Source organism: Ovis canadensis, chromosome 24 (assembly GCF_042477335.2).
Source record: "Ovis canadensis isolate MfBH-ARS-UI-01 breed Bighorn chromosome 24, ARS-UI_OviCan_v2, whole genome shotgun sequence".
NCBI classification, from domain to species: Eukaryota; Metazoa; Chordata; class Mammalia; order Artiodactyla; family Bovidae; genus Ovis; species Ovis canadensis.
The window spans coordinates 18862605-18882363 of NC_091268.1; the positions used below are offsets into that span (position 1 = coordinate 18862605).

The window sequence follows — 19759 nt, forward strand, 5'->3', positions numbered from 1 at the left end:
GGGCTCGGCAGGATCTGAGACCCCAGGGTACGGTGGTGGAGGGCTCAATCACGTCTCTCTTGGCACCTCAGGTCTTCCTCCTAGAGAAGTCAACCAAAGCCATGTTTTTTGAAACTAGCAGTCTAGACTTGGAAAGGGGAAAGTGGATTTTCTTTCCAGTGAGACATCTTCACGGCTGTGCCAAGGCATTCTTCCCTCCGGTGGTCAGAAGGTGGCAGGGCAGCATCTGTAGGTTCAGGTCCCACTCGAGGCTTGGCTGGACTGAGTTTGGCTCATTCCCACAGCTGGCTCCTGAGATCAGTCTCCTGACCCCTCTGCAGCCTGAGGTGGGGCTGGAGCATGAGAGGAGCCATTTAGAAACACAAGAGGGTGTCCCTAGGGCGCTGGGCCTTTGTGACCGGGAGGCGAGCACTTGCTGAAGTGCTGGGGGAGGGCAGACAGGGAAGGCACTGGAGGCTTACGAGGCCTGACCACGAGGGGCCCAGGGAGTTAGATGCTGCTTCTCCCCAGTTCCCCCATGTAGTCTTCATAGCAGCCCGGCCAGGGGGTACCAAGTGAGCAACCTACCCCAAGAGGCCTGGTGTGAAATGGCCAGCACCGGCCGGAGCCTGCCCTCAGCTCCCTGCAGCTCACCCTGGAGCCGGCGAGGCGGGCTTTCCTTAGGCTTGGTGCTGGCCGAGGGCTACTCCTGGATCCCGACATCATGAGTCAGGGTTCCAGCAGGTGAGTCTCCCCTCCAGAGGGCCCACGGCACTTGGGCGTCACAGGGCTGGACACGGATGACCTGTCAGGTTCTCCTGCTGATACGGGTGGGCTTGGAAGCCTGTGTCAGCACATCTGCTCCCTCCTACCGTCCTGGGAGGCCGCTCCCTCAGGCTGTCCCTGTGCCCCTAAAGTGGGCCCTCCTCCAGTGTTCATCCCCCCTGCTCTCTGCAGCCTAATGTCGGTCTGCAGTCGTCCTGCACATTGGTGTCTGGCTCTCCTGCTAAACCAGACTCAGGACACGGTGCATAACTTTCCTGGTTAACATTGTGTTTAGGGTCCAGCACACTGGATAAGCTGTCGAAGAAGTGCTTATGAATCAACAGATCGAATGAATTTGGCGGCCCTGCTATCCTTTCAGTGCCTCTGTGGGTCCCAAGGCCACAGCAGGGTAGAGACCGCAGTGGACGTCCTGCAAGCTCACAGAGACACCAGTCTCCCCACTGGCTGTGTCCTCTGGGCCTTAGGTTCTCATCTCTAGTGAACAGGAAAGGGAAGCCGTCCAGATGCCTGGGGGGCTCTGCCCACCGAGCAGGGCTGGGTGGTCACATCCCTGGTTTCCCCTCCCTGCCTGTGCTGTGGACGGCATCCCCTGTTCTCCACAGTGCTCAGTTCTCGTGGCCTGGGGTCCACAGCTCTCTCACATCCCTCAGGGGTTTCTTTCTTACCAGCATGTTTTGAGATCACCACATCTCTAGGCTGCTGCACCCGGGGGCCCAGGAGGCAGGTGAAGGGAGAGGAAGAAGGGGCTGGTTTTCCCACCCTGAAACTCGGAACACGCGGATGACCAGATGTTCTGGGGTGGGAGGGTGTGTGTGCCGGGGTGTCAGACGTCGCCCCTGGCTGCAGGGCTGGGAGGGGGTTGCTCTTGGCCCCCCACACTTGGCTGGGCACTTGACGCTTCCTATTGGAATTTTCATGGCCTTGGTGCCCCAGCATCTGCCATCCCAACCCCAAACCATGAAACAAAGTGCTTTTCTCTTGGAAGCCATCTGTGAGAACAATGGCCTTTATTTAAAGAATAAACTTTCTTATAACACAAGAGAGGGTCACTGTGACTGCACCCCCAGTCCCCTCAGACATGGTTGAGAGGTGGGCAGGGTTACAGCCCTGCGAAGTCGTCTTTGTGCTGCTCTAGCCACTGGTCCAGCGTCCTGGCCTTGGGGTTGAGCTTCAGGGTCAGTTCGATGTTGCGGTCAGGTTTCAGGGCATAGAAACGGAACATGTTGGCCAGATCCTGGGCACCAGGGAAGCCAAGCTTCTCGTAGTCCTCAGGGCTTGTCTGCAAGCAGAGGGGCATCGGTACCTCAGTCCCCACTCTGTCCCCCTGAATCCATCTGAAAACCATTGATACTAAAAAGATGAAACTTCAAAAACCACTGTTCCAGGGCAATTTATATCCAGTTCTTCCAAGATCATGAGGTGCAAACATCTCAGTCCCTTCCATATCAGGACTCTGCTTTTGTCACTTTCTTGCTCAAAACACCAAAGCAAAGCTGTTCCCCTTTCCTGACCAAACTGAACCTTAACTCCTTGGCTCCCAAACCCTCCATGACTGCCTCAGGCTTTCTTTGTTTAGAGAGTAATAGACAACCCTTTAGTGCATGTTTTGTAGAACATTCATTGTGCCAAGGGAGTGTCTACATCAGTTATTCCATTCACTCTTCACAGCAGCCCAAGGACAGGATACGCTCCGTACACCCACTTTACAGATGAAGAAACCGAGGCAGAGAAGGGCCAGGGGCTGGGCCTCTGGTAACACACAGGTGGGTGTTAAGGGCTGGGAGCAAAATCTGAGCCCAAAACGTGTCCTGCCCTGGTCTCTCCCCCCTTTACTGCTCTGCTTGTGTCTGGGGTGTTCTGTGGGTGGTTTCTGTCATTTAATGACTCTGAATATCCCAGACTCTCAAAATGATTAGAAACAACAAACCCAGGGGTCTGGACAGGACAGGGTAGGTGAGGGAAGGAGGGGACTGTGCCAGGCCAGGGAAAGGGGCCGGATGGGGCCTACTGCAGCCTCCATCACCTCCACCAAGCAGTCCAAGACACCCCGTGCTCTCCCTCCTTGCTTTGGCCCCTGCTAGGTCCTCTTCCTGGAGCCTTTTCTTGCCACTTGGCCCTCTGCCAGAGCCAGACATCTCACTCGGCAGCCACACTTCCCTCCTGAGAACAGCACATCAGCATTCTCTGAGGATGAACTTGGCTTTGTGATGCTCAGAGCATGGGGCAGCCCAGGATGCCACTCCCCTGCTACCCGCAAAGCCCCTCGGATGGGGCTACCGCATTCCCGCCAGGCCTCTCACCTTGGCGTTGCACACCACCTTGCCTATGTGTTTGGTGAGCAGGGCGGCATACTCCTCCGCCGTGTGCCTGCAGGTGCTGAGCCCGATGTTCCTGCCGACGTACTCCTCTGGTGTTTTTAGCAAGCTGAGCACCACGGGACCCAGGTCGGCCACGGACATGCCATCCATGGGCACATCACCCATGGGCAAGCCTGGGAGGGGAAGAGGGATGTGCTGGCCTGTGTCTCTTGAGGGGTCGGTCTCCACCAGCGCACAGGTCAGCACCTGGCCTAACTCAGACACCTCAGGGTCAGCAGCAGAACTGAGTCAGGAAACAGGACACGACGGAGCTCTGCCGCCGGCAGGCCGTTCAAATCCTGGGAGCCGGGCCGGGGAGAACTCCAGGCCTGCCACTCATCAGGCCTGAGACGGGAACAAGCAGAAGGAGAGCAAGGGGCTTTGAAAGGCGCTCTGCCCAAGAATGGATGCAAACCCCAGTTCCTGACGTGGACGCCCACGGAGAGTGCTCCAAACGCCAGCAAGCAAGCTCGGTTGGCCAAGGCCGGGGCCAAGCCCAGAGCTGCATGGTGGGTGGGTGCTGATAAACGTGTTAATGAGTGACTCTACCGGCCACGGTGTGGCTTCGGGAGGGAGAGGCAGAGCTCTGTCTAGATGAGGCACCTGGAGCCCCCAGGCCCTGCCTGTAAAGTTTCCACAGCTTCCCATTCAGACTACCCAGGAACCTGTGGGGATGAACTCCAGCTCAGTGATGGAACACAGGTGAATGACGATGGCTCTGCAAATTGTAAAGGGTGGTGGTGGGGTGCCAGGCCCAGACTCTGCCCAAGGGAGGGTCATGCAGAAGTGAGGAGCCAGGGGAGGGTGCTGACCTTCCCCGCTCTGCTGCCGAGCCTCCCGCGCTGCCCTGCTGGCGGCAGGACACAGGTTGGACACAGTGCCCCCCAAGCTGCTGGTAGATTTGCAGACGGGCACTGAGAAGAAAGTGCTTTCCTACCCCTGGGAAATCTACAACTGGACCTCGCCCTCCAAACCCTCTCCTCACTGATGAAAAGAACCACGCTTGTTTCTGCAAAGCTCTCCGACAGACGCAGCACGGTGTCCCCGCACTGGGCAGATCTTCCCTGGGGAAGTCTGGGCCATGCCCGTCTCATGGGACAGGACATGGATGCCCAGCAGGGTCATGGGCCTATTGTGAGAGGGCTGGGGCTCAGGCCCGGAGCCCTTGGAGGACAAGCCCGCTCTCTGGGCCACCGTGCTCCGCATGGTGCCAGCAGACGCCCGAGGGAGCACACTCACTCAGCAAGTAGCTCCTTCCATCCGGGGCTTTCTGGGGCAGGAAGTAGGAGAGGAGGTTCTCAAAATAGCAGGGCAGCCGCACACTGGTCATGGGGACACCGATGTCCCGGAAATACTCCTCCACCTCCCCTTTGCCGTCAAAGTGTCCCGCTGTCAGTCTCCCCGCCGTTAGCTTCTTGATGTTCTCCAGGCCGCTGTAGACCACGTAGCGCAAGCCCAGGCGTTTGGCCAGATCGGCCAGCAGCTTCCCCTGGTTGGCGGGCAGGCGGGAAGGGAGAAGCCACAAAGCTCAGAGGAAGGGTGTGTGTCCCGATCACGGCCCTGGCTCTCCCACCCGAGAGGCCACTGTGCCAAGAGCCACAGGCTACTAACCGCTCTGATAAGGTTCCCCCTTTCCTGTGCAGCTCCCTCAGCATCACATCCTCTACCCCAGGGTTATAAGCCTCCCACCAGCCACACAGCCTTAGTGCCCCTTCCCCAGATCATCCAGGTCATCCCACCTTCCAGGGTGGGCCCACCATGTGCCACCTGGGAGGGGGTGCACAGAGGCTTCCCGTCTCTGCCTGTGCTCAGACGGCATCTTGTCCCCGTGCTGTGCCGTCTTCCTTGGAGAGTCCCAGCCATCCCCTAAAGAAGTGCTATGGCTCAGCTGTTCAGCACACGAAACACGCCACCTGGGATCCAGACTGGCTCTGCAGCGCCCTGGCTGTGCCTTCCAGGACAAAGGGTCTAACTGCTCTGGCCTTGTCAGTTAAATGGGGACAGACCACCTGCTTCACAAGGCTGTGTAGGGTGCTGGATGGTGGCCAAGAGATATGTCCACCTCCCATCCGCCAGAACCTGTGAATGTCACATCGTTTGGGAAAGGGTCTCCAAAGAGATTTTTTAAGTTAAAAAACTTGAGATCATCCTGGATTACCCTGGTGGGGCCTCAACCCAATGACAAGTGTCCTTATGAGAGATGGAAGAGGAGATAGGGAGGAGAGGCTGCGTGAAGACAAAGGCAGAGCCCAGAGTGACCTGACCACATGGAGAGCCGACACCACCAGACACCGGAAGAGGCAAGCCTCCAGACAGGGCAGGGCCAACACCTTGCTGTTGGAGTCCTAGACTTCAGAGCTGGGAGAGAATGAATTCCTGTTGTTTTAAGCTACCTGGCTTGTCATCATTTGTCATGGTGCAGGCGGTCAGGTTGACGGGATCTGCATGAACCAGAAAAGCTATCTTTGTCTACTCTCTGAGATGGGCTTCCAGGTAAGACAGCAACTGAAGGCTCAAGGTTAAAAACGAAGAGACCAGTGGTCCAGTCCAGCTTCCCTTTATGGACCAAAGTGGTCCAGTAAAGCTCCCCTTTACATGGGAGGAAACACAGACCAGCTCAGGGAAGTTACATCCACAGCCAAGGCAGCGGGGAGCTGTGGACGGGGCAGGACTGAAAGCCGATGGCCAGGGGTCTCAGCCCTGGAACCTTGGCTGCACCAGTCATACCTTCGACAAATACCCAAGCGCCTGCTATGTGACAGGCCCACTGCAAGTGTCTCCACCTTCCAGGAGATTTTAAAAAGATGCATGTTTGTCTCACATCCCTCCCACAGCAGCCTGGGCTCAACAGCCACGGACCAGAGAGAAGCTGGGTGGAAAACAGAATAAAGGGAAACATGAAACATCTAAAAAGGGACATGGCAGATTTGGGGAACAATGGTGATGCTTTGATTCTTGCTGTTGTTCAGTCGCCAAGCTGTGTCTGACTCTGCGACCCCGTGAACTGCAGCACGCCAGGCTTCCCTGCCCCTCACCATATTTTGATGAGAATGTTAGTTGCATGGGTATGTGTGCTGTGTGTGTGCTAAGTGGCTTCAACCAGGTCCGACTCTTTGCGACCCTATAGACTGTAGTCAGCCAGTCTCCTCTGTCCATGGGATTCTCCAGGCAAGAACACTGGAGTGGGTTGCCATGCCCTCCTCCAGGGGGTCTTCCTGACTCAGGGACTGAACCCATGTCTCTTACGTGTCCTGCATTGACAGATGGGTTCTTTATCACTAGCGCCAACTGGGAAGTCAGTTATATGGGTATATTTATCTTCAAATTTCATCAAATTGTACAATTAAAATGTGTACCTTTTAAGAAAATTATGGGTCAGCAGAGTTGTTTAGGAAAATGTGAAGTCACTGGATGACATAAAGCAGATTGTGGTTGCCTGGGCCTGGGGAGGGAAGAATGGGGAGGGGCTGCCACCAGCTGTGGTGTTTTCTTTTGGGGGTGATGAAATGTTCTAGAATTAGTAGTGGTGATGGTGGCACAATTTTGCAAACGTGAAGAAACACTGAGCTGTACACGTCAAAAGGGTGAACAGTATGGTGATCTTAAGTCATTGGGTGAAGAAGCCACCTCCTGCCCTTATCAAAGTCTAGGAGGGCTGCATGGAAGAGGAGGGGAATGGCTGCAGTGTCCATCGTCACAGGCAGGGGGCAGCCCCTCTCTGACAAGTCAGAGCTGCCCTGCAAGGACCAGCAGAGACCTGGGAACTCTTTGAAGATGCCCGGCTCCTGCCATGGCCTCCAGATGCCCTGCGGCCTGCCCTCACCTGCTTGACCTCCTGCTCCTGGCTACAGTTTTCCCAGTAGTTGGTCACAATGAAGGTGGCGTGAGCCCCGCTCAGGGCCAGCTCCATGCTGGCCTCGTCATCCTGGTCTCCCTTCACTACCTCTGCACCTTGCAGCCTCAGCTGCTTCGCTGCCCTCTGCCCAGGGTCCCGGGTCACCACTCGGACTCTAAATGTCCCATCTTCCAGGAGCGTCCGGGCCACTGAGCCTCCCTGGGCACCTGCGGAGAATCAGAAAGACCTGCAGGGTGGAACCTGCATGGGAGGCCTGCCGAGGGTGGTGCCCCTAGCGCTGGGGGACGGGGCCGGCCGGACCCCTGGGCTGTTCTGGGTAAGGGGTCCAGAGCCTCCTTTTGCGGTTTCGTTTACCTGTGGCTCCAAACACCACCACCAGCTTTTTGTCTGCCATGGGAGCGGGAGCGGAAGGTGTGGTCCCGAGAGGTCTAGGGGCAGCGAGAGGCACAGAGTGGGCGAAGGGGCGCACGCGTCGCGTAGGCCCTAGGGGGCGTTCCGGCCGGGAAATACAGGGACCCCGCCACCCCCGTCCCCTCGGGCCGGCTCCTGGTCGTACCCGCAACCCGTTCCCGGGTCCCCCAGACCGGCTGTACCTCCCAGTGAAGGCCTAGGTGTGAACCGGTCCGGGAACTGGGGACTCGCGGGGCTGCAGGCGAGTCCACCGCGGAGGGGGGATGCAACCCTACATGTGGGGCCGACCCTCGCCCTCAGCTCCAGGTGCAACCTGGCAAAGCCATGCTTTCCCATTCATCCTTCATGAAGGGACCCCAGGCTGCGTGGCTTCCGAATCCTCGCCGTCTCGGCCCTGACTGAGCGAAGCGGACATGCCACCCCCCTCCGCGGGCACAGATGGTTCGTCCCGACTCGGGCAAACTCGGCGGAAGGTCTGGAGCCGCTGGCCCGAGGCCTACGTAAACCGTATTTGCGTAAATCGGGTCTGACCGAAATGCACTTGCAGAGGAGGACTGCATAGGCGAATGCTGGTGGTGACGACTGCGCCAAGCAAAAACGAATAAGTAAATACTTCTTATTTTGTATGAATATCTGATCTTTGAGATATGGGTGTCGCCCACAGACAAATCTGTATTCGTGACTCTTAACACCCAAGGCTCTGTCTCAGTTCTTGTATGCCTGACTCATACTTGAGGTTGCTACTTGCCCAGGTTTCAATTATTTTTAACAGAAAAGAGCTTTCTTTTTTTTTTTTTTGGCCACGCCCCAAGGCATGTGGGATAGTTCCCCGACCAAGAATAGAACAGGTGTCCCCCTGCAGTGGAAGCAGAGTCCTAACTACTGGACAACTAGGGAATTCTACAAATTTTATATATATATATATGTGTATGTGTATATATATATATATATTTATGTGTATGTGTATATATATATATTTATGTATGTATGTATATATTTCCTTGTTCAACTAAAACTCAAAAATGACCCTCTCACTCTCTTCTGAAATGTTGTTGCTGACTAGGATAAAAGCATTTTTTTCCCCTCCTTTCATTCCAAAATGTGTACTAACCGCTCCAGGAATGTCAGTTTCATGACAGTAGGCACTTGTCTCCATTCATGGCTGATTTCCCAGCACCTAAAATAGTGCCTGGTACAAGTAGTCACTCAATAAATATTTGCTGATTGACTGGTTGTATAAACATTTACTAGGAACTGGAGTTACAGGGAAATCAAACTAAAACTGGTGTTATTTTCCCGAATTCACTGGTGGAAATAACCTACGAAGTAATGTGTATTTTATATATGTAAAATATGTAAGATGTGTGCACTTATTTTAATAAATACACCTTTGTGTCTATAAGTGAAGGTGTCATCTAAATAGAATGTTTATCTTGCATAACCTTGCATTGCCTCCTCCACAGCCTATTATGCTATTCTCGGAGCTCAGACTGTATACCATCCTCCCACCACCTTCAGTTCAGTTCAGTTCAGTCGCTCAGTCATGTCCGACTCTCTGCGACCCCACGAATCGCAGCACGCCAGGCCTCCCTGTCCATCACCAACTCCTGGAGTTCACTCAAACTCACGTCCATTGAGTCAGTGATGCCATCTAGCCATCTCATCCTCTGTTGTCCCCTTCTCCTCCTGCCCCCAATCCCTTCTAGCATCAGGGTCTTTTCCAATGAGTCAATTCTTCACATCAGGTGCTCAAAGTACTGGAGTTTCAGCTTTAGCATCAGTCCTTCCAAAGAACACCTAGGACTGATCTCCTTTAGAATGGACTAGTTGGCTCTCCTTGCAGTCCAAGGGACTCTCAAGAGTCTTCTCCAACACCACAGTTCAAAAGTATCAATTCTTCGGCACTCAGCTTTCACAGTCCAACTCTCACATCCATATATGACCGCTGGAAAAACCACAGTGTTGACTAGACGGACCTTTGTTGGCAAAGTAATATCTCTGCTTTTTAATATGCTATCTAGGTTGGTCATAACTTTCCTTCCCAGGAGAAAGCGTCTTTTAATTTCATGGCTGCAGTCACCAGCTGCAGTGATTTTGGAGCCCCCAAAAATAAACTCTGACAATGTTTCTTCATGGGAAATAAAGTGATGGGGCCATATGCCATGATCATGAAAATCTTTGTTTTCTGAATGTTGAGCTTTAAGCCAACTTTTTCACTCTCCTCTTTCACTTTCATCAACAGGCTTTTTAGTTCCTCTTCACTTTCTGCCATAAGGCTGGTGTTATCTGCATATCTGAGGTTATTGATATTTCTTCCGGCAATCTTGATTCCAGCTTGTGCTTCTTCCAGCCCAGCGTTTCTCATGATGTACTCTGCATATAAGTTAAATAAGCAGGGTGACAATATACAGCCATGACGTACTCCTTTTCCTATTTGGAACTAGTCTGTTGTTCCATGTCCAATTCTAACTGTTGCTTCCTGACTTGCATATAGGTTTCTCAAGAGGCAGGTCAGGTGGTCTGGTATTCCCATCTCTTTCAGAATTTTCCACAGTTTATTGTGATCCACACAGTCAAAGGCTTTGGCATAGTCAATAAAGCAGAAATAGATGTTTTCCTGGAACTCTCTTGCTTTTTCGATGATCCAGTGGATGTTGGAAGTTTGATCTCTGGTTCCTCTGCCTTTTCTAAAACCAGCTGGAACATCTGGAAGTTCACGGTTCACGTATTGCTGAAGCCTGGCTTGGACAATTTTGAGCATTACTTTACTAGCGTGTGAGATGAGTGCAATTGTGCGGTAGTTTGAGCATTCTTTGGCATTGCCTTTCTTTGGGATTGGAATGAAAACTGACCTTTTCCAGTCCTGTGGCCATTGCTGAGTTTTCCAAATTTGCTGGCATATTGAGCACAGCACCTTCACAGCATCATCTTTCAGGATTTGAAAGAGCTCAACTGGAATTCCATCACCTCCACTAGCTTTGTTCATAGTGATGCTTTCTAAGGGCCACTTGACTTCACATTCCAGGATGTATGGCTCTAGGTGAGTGATCACACCATTGTGATTATCTTGGTCGTGAAGATCTTTTTTGTACAGTTCTTCTGTGTATTCTTGCCACCTCTTCTAAATATCTTCTGCTTCTGTTAGGAGGTCCATAACATTTCTGTCCTTTATCGTGCCCATCTTTGCATGAAATATTTCCTTGGTATCTCTAATTTTCTTGAAGAGATCGCTAGTCTTTCCCATTCTGTTGTTTTCCTCTATTTCTTTGCGTTGATCGCTGAGGAAGGCTTTCTTATCTCTTCTTGCCATTATTTGGAACTCTGCATTCAGATGCTTTTATTTTTTCTTTTCTCCTTTGCTTTTCGCTTCTCTTCTCTTCACAGCTATTTGTAAGGCCTCCTCTGACCACCTTCAGTTCAGTTGCTCAGTCATTTCTGACTCTTTGTGACCCCATGAATTGCAGCACGCCAGGCCTCCCTGTCCATCACCAACTCCCCGAGTTCACTCAGACTCATGCCCATTGAGTCAGTGATGTCATCCAGCCATCTCATCCTCGGTCGTCCCCTTCTCCTCCTGCCTCCAATCCCTCCCAGCATCAGAATCTTTTCCAATGAGTCAACTCTATGAATGAGGTGACCAAAGTACTGGAGTTTCAGCATCATTCCCTCCAAAGAAATCCCAGGGCTGATCTCCTTCAGAATGGACTGGTTGGATCTTCTTGCACTCCAAGGGACTCTCAAGAGTCTTCTCCAACACCACAGTTCAAAAGCATCAATTCTTCGGCACTCAGCTTTCTTCACAGTCCAGCTCTCACATCCATACATGACCACTGGAAAAACCATAGCCTTGACTAGACGGACCTTAGTCGATGAAGTAATGTCTCTGCTTTTGAATATTCTGTCTAGGTTGGTCATAACTTTTCTTCCAAGGAATAAGTGTCTTTTAATTTCATGGCTGCAGTCACCATCTGCAGTGATTTTGGAGCCCCCCAAAATAAAGTCTGACACTGTTTCCACTGTTTCCCCATCTATTTCCCATGAAGTGATGGGACCAGATGCCATGATCTTCATTTTCTGAATGTTGAGCTTTAAGCCAACTTTTTCACTCTCCTCTTTCACTTTCATCAAGAGGCTCTTTAGTTCCTCTTCACTTTCTGCCATAAGGCTGGTGTCATCTGCATATCTGAGGTTATTGATATTTCTCCTGGCAATCTTGATTCCAGCTTGTGTTTCTTCCAGTCCAGCATTTCTCATCTTAGATAGGGCTAACTCCTACTCATTCCTTAACACATCACATAACCATCACTTCCTCCAGGAAGCCCTCTCTGACTCCTAGGCTAGGATAGCTACTAATTCATTCCCATCTCTATTCCACTGGCAACATGGTCTCTACCATATTAGACTGTGGGCTTCCTAAGAGTTGGCCCCATGTCTTTTTTTATCTCTATCTCTCTCCTTCCTGGCACAATGTCCAGCATTTAGTAGGAACTCAGTAACTTACTGAATGCAATCCAAGTGCCTATTATTCTGATAAAAGATGGGAATTTTCTTCAACTGTGTGGGTTAAGCCACAAAACTTGATATTCTGAGGTCTCCACTTTAAGGAAATAAATCCAACCAAGAAGATCCTCAATGGGACCAACTGCAGAAATCTGGTGTGGTTTTTTTTTTTCAGCTTTACCCCATGGTATCTGGAATCTTAATTTCCCAGACCAGGGATCAAACCCATTTCACATGCAGTGGAAGGGTGTGTCTTAACCACTGGACCATCAGGAAAGTCTCAGGACCAGCTGCATATTGTGTAAGGCACATTGCAAAAAGAAAACGCAAGACCCATTGTTTTGAAATTACTGAGAATTTCAAGACTGTGGTAGCAGAACCTAAACCAAGCCCAAGATCCTTCTGAGCCTGGGGACCCAGTATGACTGCTCTAGTTACAAGCCCATGAAGCTGATCAGTCATGGACGCTGGGTTTGAGAGGAGCCTCCCACACTGAGACTTGAGTAACTCCAATGCCCTTTGGTATCATTGAACCCAAAGCTTGGAAATCAGTGCAGACAGTGAGTGGCAGAGAAGAGCATCTCTGCCCCCGGCTTCTGATCTGTGGTGCTGGTACTAGGGAGCTGTCCCGAAGTGGGTGGGCAGATAGGCAGCCTGGGCAAAGGTCTTGTTTCTTCAAGCCCCAGCTACCCACCTCTGGAGGTTCCCTGAGGCCTAAGGGGAAAGATTTGGCAACTGACTGGCATTAGCTCAGCCATGACTCAGCACCTCCTGTGGGACCTTATATCTGACAAAGGACTTCCTGCAAAGCACTTGTCAGTCCAGCCAGCCCATGTACTAATGATAACAGTGAAAACTCTTCTCTGGGCTTCTCCTACGTGTCAGGCACAGACTTAGGACCACGTTATCTCATTGGAACCTTGAGGCAACCCCTCCTCCAATCACTGCCACTTGGTTTAGTTCAATTTTATGTATGCGTATTTGGGACAGCAGGCAGTCTTAGAATTCATTCTTTTACTTATCTATTTTAAAATATTTGTTTGGCTGTGTCGGGTCTTAGTTGCAGCATACAGGATCTTTTGCAAGGACTCTCTAGTTGAGGCACGCAGGTTCAGGAGCTGCGTATGCAGGCTTAGTTGCTCCACTGCATGTGGGATCTTGGTTCCCCAACCAGGGATCGAACCTACATCACCTGCAGTGGAAGCTCAGAATCTCAATCACTGGACTACCAGCAAAGTCCCAAGATTCATTCTTTTAAATCTGATTTTGCATGACTCAATTATTCATTTTCATAAAAAATTTAAATGGTACAGATACATAGCACAAATGAGCTTTCCCATCCCTCTGTCATTCTAGTGTGTAAACCTTCCCTCTTTTGGATGCATTTACACACGTAAACACAAATGTGTAGAAAGATAACATTTGTTTGTTTGTTTTTCAAGAATGTTATTTAGCTGCACAGGGTCTTAGCATGTGGGATCTAGTTCCCTGATTAGGGATCTAACCTGGGCCCTCTGCATTGGGAGGGTGGAGTCTTAGCCACTGGACCACCAAGAAGCCCCAAAAATAATGTTTTGTAGTTAAAAAAAAAAAACAGAAAAAATTTTAAATATTAAAAAAAAGGGGTTGTTGACTAAAAACTTAAACAATGGCCAATCTAAGAAAGAAATGGAAATTTTTATTCCAGTCAACCTGAGCGCTGAGAACTGTTCTGAAGAGATGAGGGTGTGATTTTGAGAAAAGTTTACAGGTTACAGGCTTCTTACACGGCGCTAGTGGTAAAGAACCCACCTGCCAATGCAGGAGACACAAGAGAAGCAGGTTCAGTCCCTGGACTGGGATCCCCTGGAGGAGGGCACGGCAACCCACTCCAGTATTCTTGCCTGGAGAATCCCATGGACAGAATCCCATGGACAGAGGGGCCTGGTGGGCTGCAGTCCATAGGGTCAGAAAGGGTCAGACACAACTGAAGGGACTTGGCACACACGCACAGGCAATCAAGCAGATACCTTGGGAGAATGTTACTGCTATTCGTGAGGAACAGATATCTTAGTTAATGGTTTTAGTGCATTTCCAAGTATGGGAAGATACAAGAAACGGTTCATAAAAATTTCTCCTGGAAATATCTACCTGAGGGCTATTTCTGCCAGTTTTCCTAGAGCACAAAGTGCCTCATCCCCATCTTCCCCATTTCAGGGTGTGTTGTAGGTCAGTGACTATTGTGACTAATGACTCAATTCCTGTAGAACTGGATGGTGGGCAACATTCTTTATTTTAAAATTCCTTCCCTTTTGATCTCAGCTTCAACCAAAGTCAGGAGGCATTTCATGAATAGTTTGTCCCCTGGTACTAGGAATGCTCATTCTCAGGTCAGAATTTCATTGATAGGCCATTCAATGCACTATTACTGGACTAGGCCCTATTGGTGGTGTTCCGTCGCCCAGTCGTGTACGACTCTTTGTGACCCCACAGATTGTAGCACGCCAGTTCTCCCAGTCCTTCACCATCTCCCAAAGTTTGCCCAAGTTCAGGTCCATTGCATCAGTGATGCCATCCAACCATCTCATCCTCAGATGCCCTCTTCTCCTTCTGTCCTCAATCTTTCCCAGCTTCAGGGACTTTCCCAATGAGCTGGCTGTTCACATCAAGTGACTAAAATACTGCAACTTCAGCTTTGGCATCAGTCCTTCCAATGAATATTCAGTGTTAATTTCCCTTAAGATTAACTAGTTTGACCTCCTTGCTGTCCAGGGGACTGTCAGGAGTCTTCTCCAGCACCACAGTTTGAAGGCATCAATTCTTTGGTGCTCTGCCTTCTTTACAGTCCAGCATGCACAACTGCATGTGACCACTGGTAAGACCATAGCCTCAACTATCTGGACCTTTGTTTGGCTACTCTTAACAGGGAGAAAACCCCCACGTCCAAGGTAAGAGAAACCCAAGAAAGACAGTAAATTTTGCGAGAGGGCATCAGAGGGCAGACACACTGAAACCATACTCACAGAAAACTAGTCAATCTAATCACATGGACCACAGCCTGGTCTAACTCAATGAAACTAAGCCATGCCCTGTGGGGCCACCCAAGACGGGCGGGTCATGGTGGAGTGGTCTGACAGAATGTGGTCCACTGGAGAAGGGAATGGCAAGCCACTTCAGTATTCTTGCCTTGAGAACCCCATGAACAGTATGAAAAGGCAAAATGATAGGATACTGAAAGAGGAACTCCCCAGGTCAGTAGGTGCCCAATATGCTACTGGAGATCAGTGGAGAAATAACTCAAGAATGAAGGGATGGAGCCAAAGCAAAAACAATACCAAGTTGTGGATGTGACTGGTGATAGAAGCAAGGTCTGATGCTGTAAAGAGCAATATTGCATAGGAACCTGGAATGTTAGGTCCATGAATAAAGGCAAATTGGAAGTGGTCAAACAAGAGATGGCAAGGGTGAACATTGACATTCTAGGAATCAGCAAACTAAAATGGACTGGAATGGGTGAATTTAACTCAGATGACCATTATATCTACTACTGAGGGCAGGAATCCCTTAGAAGAGATGGAATAGCCATCATGGTCAACAAAAGAGTCCGAAATGCAGTACTTGGATGTAATCTCAAAGATGACAAAATAATTTCTGTTCGTTTCCAAGGCAAACCATTCAATATCACAGTAATCCAAGTCTATGCCCCAACCAGTAATGCTGAAGAAGCTGAAGTTGAACGGATCTGTGAAGACCTACCAGACCTTTTAGAATTAACACCCCGAAAAGATGTCCTTTTCATTATAGGGGACTGGAATGCAAAAGTAGGAAGTCAAGAAACACCTGGAGTAACAGGCAAATTTGGCCTTAGAATACGGAATGAAGCAGGGCAAAGGCTAATAGAGTTTTGCCAAGAGAACGCACTGGTCATAGCAAACACCCTCTTCCAACAACACAAGAGGAGACTCTACACATGGACATCACCAGATGGTCAACACAAAAATCAGACTGATTATATTCTTTGCAGCCAAAGATGGAGAAGCTCTATACAGTCAGCAAAAACAAGACCGGGAGCTGACTGTAGCTCAGATCATGAGCTCCTTATTGCCAAATTCAGACTTAAATTGAAGAAAGTAGGGAAAACCACTAGATCTTTCACATATGACCTAAGTCAAATCCCTTATGATTACACAGTGGAAGTGAGAAATAGATTTAAGGGGCTAGATCTGATAGATAGAGTGCCTGATGAACTATGGACGGACATTCGTGACATTGTACAGGAGACAGGGATCAAACCATCCCCATGGAAAACAAATGCAAAAAAGAAAAATGGCTGTCTGGGGAGGCCTTAACAAATAGCTGGGAAAAGAAGAGAAGTGAAAAGCAAAGGAGAAAAGAAAAGATATAAGCATCTGAATGCAGAGTTCCAAAGAATAGCAAGAAGAGATGAGAAAGCCTTCCTCAGCGATCAACGCAAAGAAATAGAGCAAAACAACAGAATGGGAAAGACTAGAGATCTCTTCAAGAAAATTAGAGATACCAAGGGAACATTTTGTGCAAAGATGGGCTCGATAAAGGACAGAAATGTTATGGACCTCCTAACAGAAGCAGAAGATATTAAAAAGAGGTGGCAGGAATACACAGAAGAACTGTACAAAAAAGATCTTCACGACCAAGATAATCACAATGGTGTGATCACTCACCTAGAGCCATACATCCTGGAATGTGAAGTCAAGTGGCCCTTAGAAAGCATCACTATGAACAAAGCTAGTGGAGGTGATGGAATTCCAGTTGAGCTCTTTCAAATCCTGAAAGATGATGCTGTGAAGGTGCTGTGCTCAATATGCCAGCAAATTTGGAAAACTCAGCAATGGCCACAGGACTGGAAAAGGTCAGTTTTCATTCCAATCCCAAAGAAAGGCAATGCCAAAGAATGCTCAAACTACCGCACAATTGCACTCATCTCACACGCTAGTAAAGTAATGCTCAAAATTGTCCAAGCCAGGCTTCAGCAATACGTGAACCGTGAACTTCCAGATGTTCCAGCTGGTTTTAGAAAAGGCAGAGGAACCAGAGATCAAACTTCCAACATCCACTGGATCATCGAAAAAGCAAGAGAGTTCCAGAAAAACATCTATTTCTGCTTTGTTGACTATGCCAAAGCCTTTGACTGTGTGGATCACAATAAACTGTGGAAAATTCTGAAAGAGATGGGAATACCAGACCACCTGACCTGCCTCTTGAGAAACCTATATGCAAGTCAGGAAGCAACAGTTAGAACTGGACATGGAACAACAGACTTGTTCCAAATAGGAAAAGGAGTACGTCAAGGCTGCTTGTCGTACTTGTCACCCTGCTTATTTAACTTATATGCAGAGTACATCATGAGAAACGCTGGGCTGGAAGAAGCACAAGCTGGAATCAAGATTGCCAGGAGAAATATCAATAACCTCAGATATGCAGATGACACCAGCCTTATGGCAGAAAGTGAAGAGGAACTAAAAAGCCTCTTGATGAAAGTGAAAGAGGGGAAGTGAAGAAGTTGGCTTAAAGCTCAACATTCAGAAAACAAAGATCATGGCATCTGGTCCCATCACTTCATGGGAAATTGATGGGGAAACAGTGGAAACAGTGTCAGAGTTCATATTTTGGGGGCTCCAAAATCATTGCAGATGGTGATTGCAGCCATGAAATTAAAAGACGCTTACTCCTTAGAAGGAAAGTTATGACCAACCTAGACAGCATATTCAAAAGCAGAGACATTACTTGGCCAACAAAGGTCCATCTAGCCAAGGCTATGGTTTTTCCAGTGGTCATGTATGGATGTGAGAGTTGGACTGTGAAGAAAGCTGAGTGCCAAAGAATTGATACTTTTGAACTGTGGTATTGGAGAAGACTCTTGAGAGTCCCTTGGACTGCAAGGAGATCCAACCATTCCATTCTGAAGGAGATCAGCCCTGGGATTTCTTTGGAAGGAATGATGCTAAAGCTGAAACTCGAGTACTTTGGCCACCTGATGCGAAGAGTTGACTCGTTGGAAAAGACTCTGATGCTGGGAGGGATTGGGGGCAGGAAAAGGGGACGACAGAGGGTGAGATGGCTGGATGGCATTACCGACTCAATGGACGTGGGTTTGAGTGAACTCGGGGAGTTGTTGATGGACAGGGAGGCCTGGCGTGCTGCAATTCATGGGGTCGCAAAGAGTCAGAGACGACTGAGCGACTGAAGTGAACTGAACTGAACAGGGCCAGTCCATGGGGTTGCTAAGAGTTGGACACAATTAATGACTTCACTTTCACTTTTCACTTTCATGCATTGGAGAAGGAAATGGCAACCCACTCCAGTGTTCTTGCCTGGAAAATCCCAGGGACGGGGGAGCCTGGTGGGCTGCCGTCTATTGGGTTGCACAGAGTCGGACACGACTGAAGCGACTTAGCAGCAGCAGCAACAGGGCCCTTTGTGGGCTGACAAAGGGCCCTGTTAAGAATACCCATAAGCCTCTGGACCACCTGTCTTACCGTTGGTCATGGTCAGGGAAATGGCTCTCCCTTGCTGCTTCTTCCCATATCTAAAGTTACACTGTTACAATCACTGATCTTTTACACTTGATCTTAGCCAAAAGGCTGAGAAGCCATTCACTAATCTTTTAGAATCATCTATAAGATCAATTGTTTCAAGTTGTTTCAGTTCAGTCCAGTTCAGTCACTCAGTGGTGCCAACTCTCTGCGACCCCCTGAATCGCAGCACGCCAGGGCTCCCTGTCCATCACCAACTCCCAGAGTTCACTCAGACTCACGTACATCGAGTCACTGATGCCATCCAGCCATCTCAATCTCTGTCATCCCCTTCTCCTCCTGCCTCCAATCCCTCCCAGCATCAGAATCTTTTCCAATGAGTCAGCTCTTCGCATGAGGTGGCCAAAGTACTGGAGTTTCAGCTTAGCATCATTCCCTCCAAAGAAATCCCAGGGCTGATCTCCTTTAGGATGGACTGGTTGGATCTCCTTGTAGTCCAAGGGACTCTCAAGAGTCTTCTCCAACACCACAGTTCAAAAGCATCAATTCTTCGGCACTCAGCCTTCTTCACAGTCCAACTCTCACATCCATACATGACCACTGGAAAAACCATAGCCTTGACTAGACGGACCTTTGTTGGCCAAGCAATGTCTCTGCTTTTCAATATGCTATCTAGGTTGGTCATAACTTTTCTTCCAAGGAGTAAGTGTCTTTTAATTTCATGGCTGCAATCACCATCTGCAGTGATTTTGGAGCCCCCAAAAATAAAGTCTGACACTGTTTCCCCATCAATTTCCCATGAAGTGATGGGACCAGATGCCATGATCTTTGTTTTCTGAATGTTGAGCTTTAAGCCAACTTTTTCACTCTCCTCTTTCACTTTCATCAAGAGGCTTTTTAGTTCCTCTTCACTTTCTGCCATAAGGCTGGTGTCATCTGCATATCTGAGGTTATTGATATTTCTCCTGGCAATCTTGATTCCAGCTTGTGTTTCTTCCAGCCCAGCGTTTCTCATGATATACTCTGCATATAAGTTAAATAAGCAGGGTGACAATATACAGCCTTGATGTACTCCTTTTCCTATTTGGAACCAGTCTGTTGTTGTAATTAATTTTATCTGAGGCACAGTCACACATCCGGTAATGCAAGAAACCTCAAGCTGTTTAATTGTCATTAATTTTATCCGAGGTTCAGTCACAGGTCTGGTAATGCAAGAAACCTCAATCTCATAAAATAGGCAGAATAGAAGTAATATATCTAGTAACATTAGTAAGGTGCAGCCCAATACCACCTTAAGATATCTACATCCTGAGTCCTCACGGATTGAGAAAGGAATGTCATTATCTCAGGAGTTTCATGGCCAGTGGCAGGAGAAAAAT

The 19759-nt window shown here is 49.2% G+C and overlaps 2 protein-coding genes across 9 annotated transcripts in view; one reads left to right on the forward strand and one right to left on the reverse strand.

Moving 5' to 3' along the window:
* Positions 1-1755: 1755 nt before the first annotated feature.
* NMRAL1 (NmrA like redox sensor 1) lies at positions 1756-7844 on the reverse strand. 6 transcript variants are annotated; one of them, XM_069569551.1, is made up of 6 exons: positions 7572-7844; positions 7333-7406; positions 6946-7184; positions 4362-4611; positions 3066-3256; positions 1756-2044 (listed from the first exon to the last, which is right to left on the reverse strand). In XM_069569551.1, the coding sequence occupies exons 2-6, from the start codon at positions 7370-7372 to the stop codon at positions 1865-1867; spliced, it is 900 nt and encodes a 299-aa protein (XP_069425652.1). In that variant the 5' UTR covers positions 7373-7406; positions 7572-7844; the 3' UTR covers positions 1756-1864. The 6 variants fall into 6 exon arrangements, with proteins under 6 accessions (XP_069425652.1, XP_069425650.1, XP_069425651.1 ...); XM_069569549.1 differs by having other exon boundaries at positions 7535-7627; XM_069569550.1 differs by lacking the exon at positions 7333-7406 and having other exon boundaries at positions 7572-7819.
* HMOX2 (heme oxygenase 2) overlaps positions 7843-19759 on the forward strand; it is a 41447-nt gene continuing 29530 nt past the window's right edge. Inside the window, exon 1 of one of the 3 annotated variants that reach the window (XM_069569555.1) lies at positions 7843-7994. The gene's annotated coding sequence lies outside the window, so the exon portion shown is untranslated. The remainder of the gene's footprint in view (positions 7995-19759) is intronic. The other 2 variants (XM_069569556.1, XM_069569557.1) reach the window with 2 other exon arrangements.

Bases quoted from the DNA above. Each gene is read 5' to 3' on its own strand.
- NMRAL1 (XM_069569550.1), bottom strand. From the start codon at position 7,725: ATGGGAAAGCATGGCTTTGCCAGGTTGCACCTGGAGCTGAGGGCGAGG. The intron at 7,185-7,571 runs GTACAGCCGGTC...GATTCTCCGCAG, and splicing joins ACCTAGGCCTTCACTGGGAG to GTGCCCAGGGAGGCTCAGTG. The intron at 4,612-6,945 runs GTGAGGGCAGGC...CCCGCCAACCAG, and splicing joins AGGAGCAGGAGGTCAAGCAG to GGGAAGCTGCTGGCCGATCT.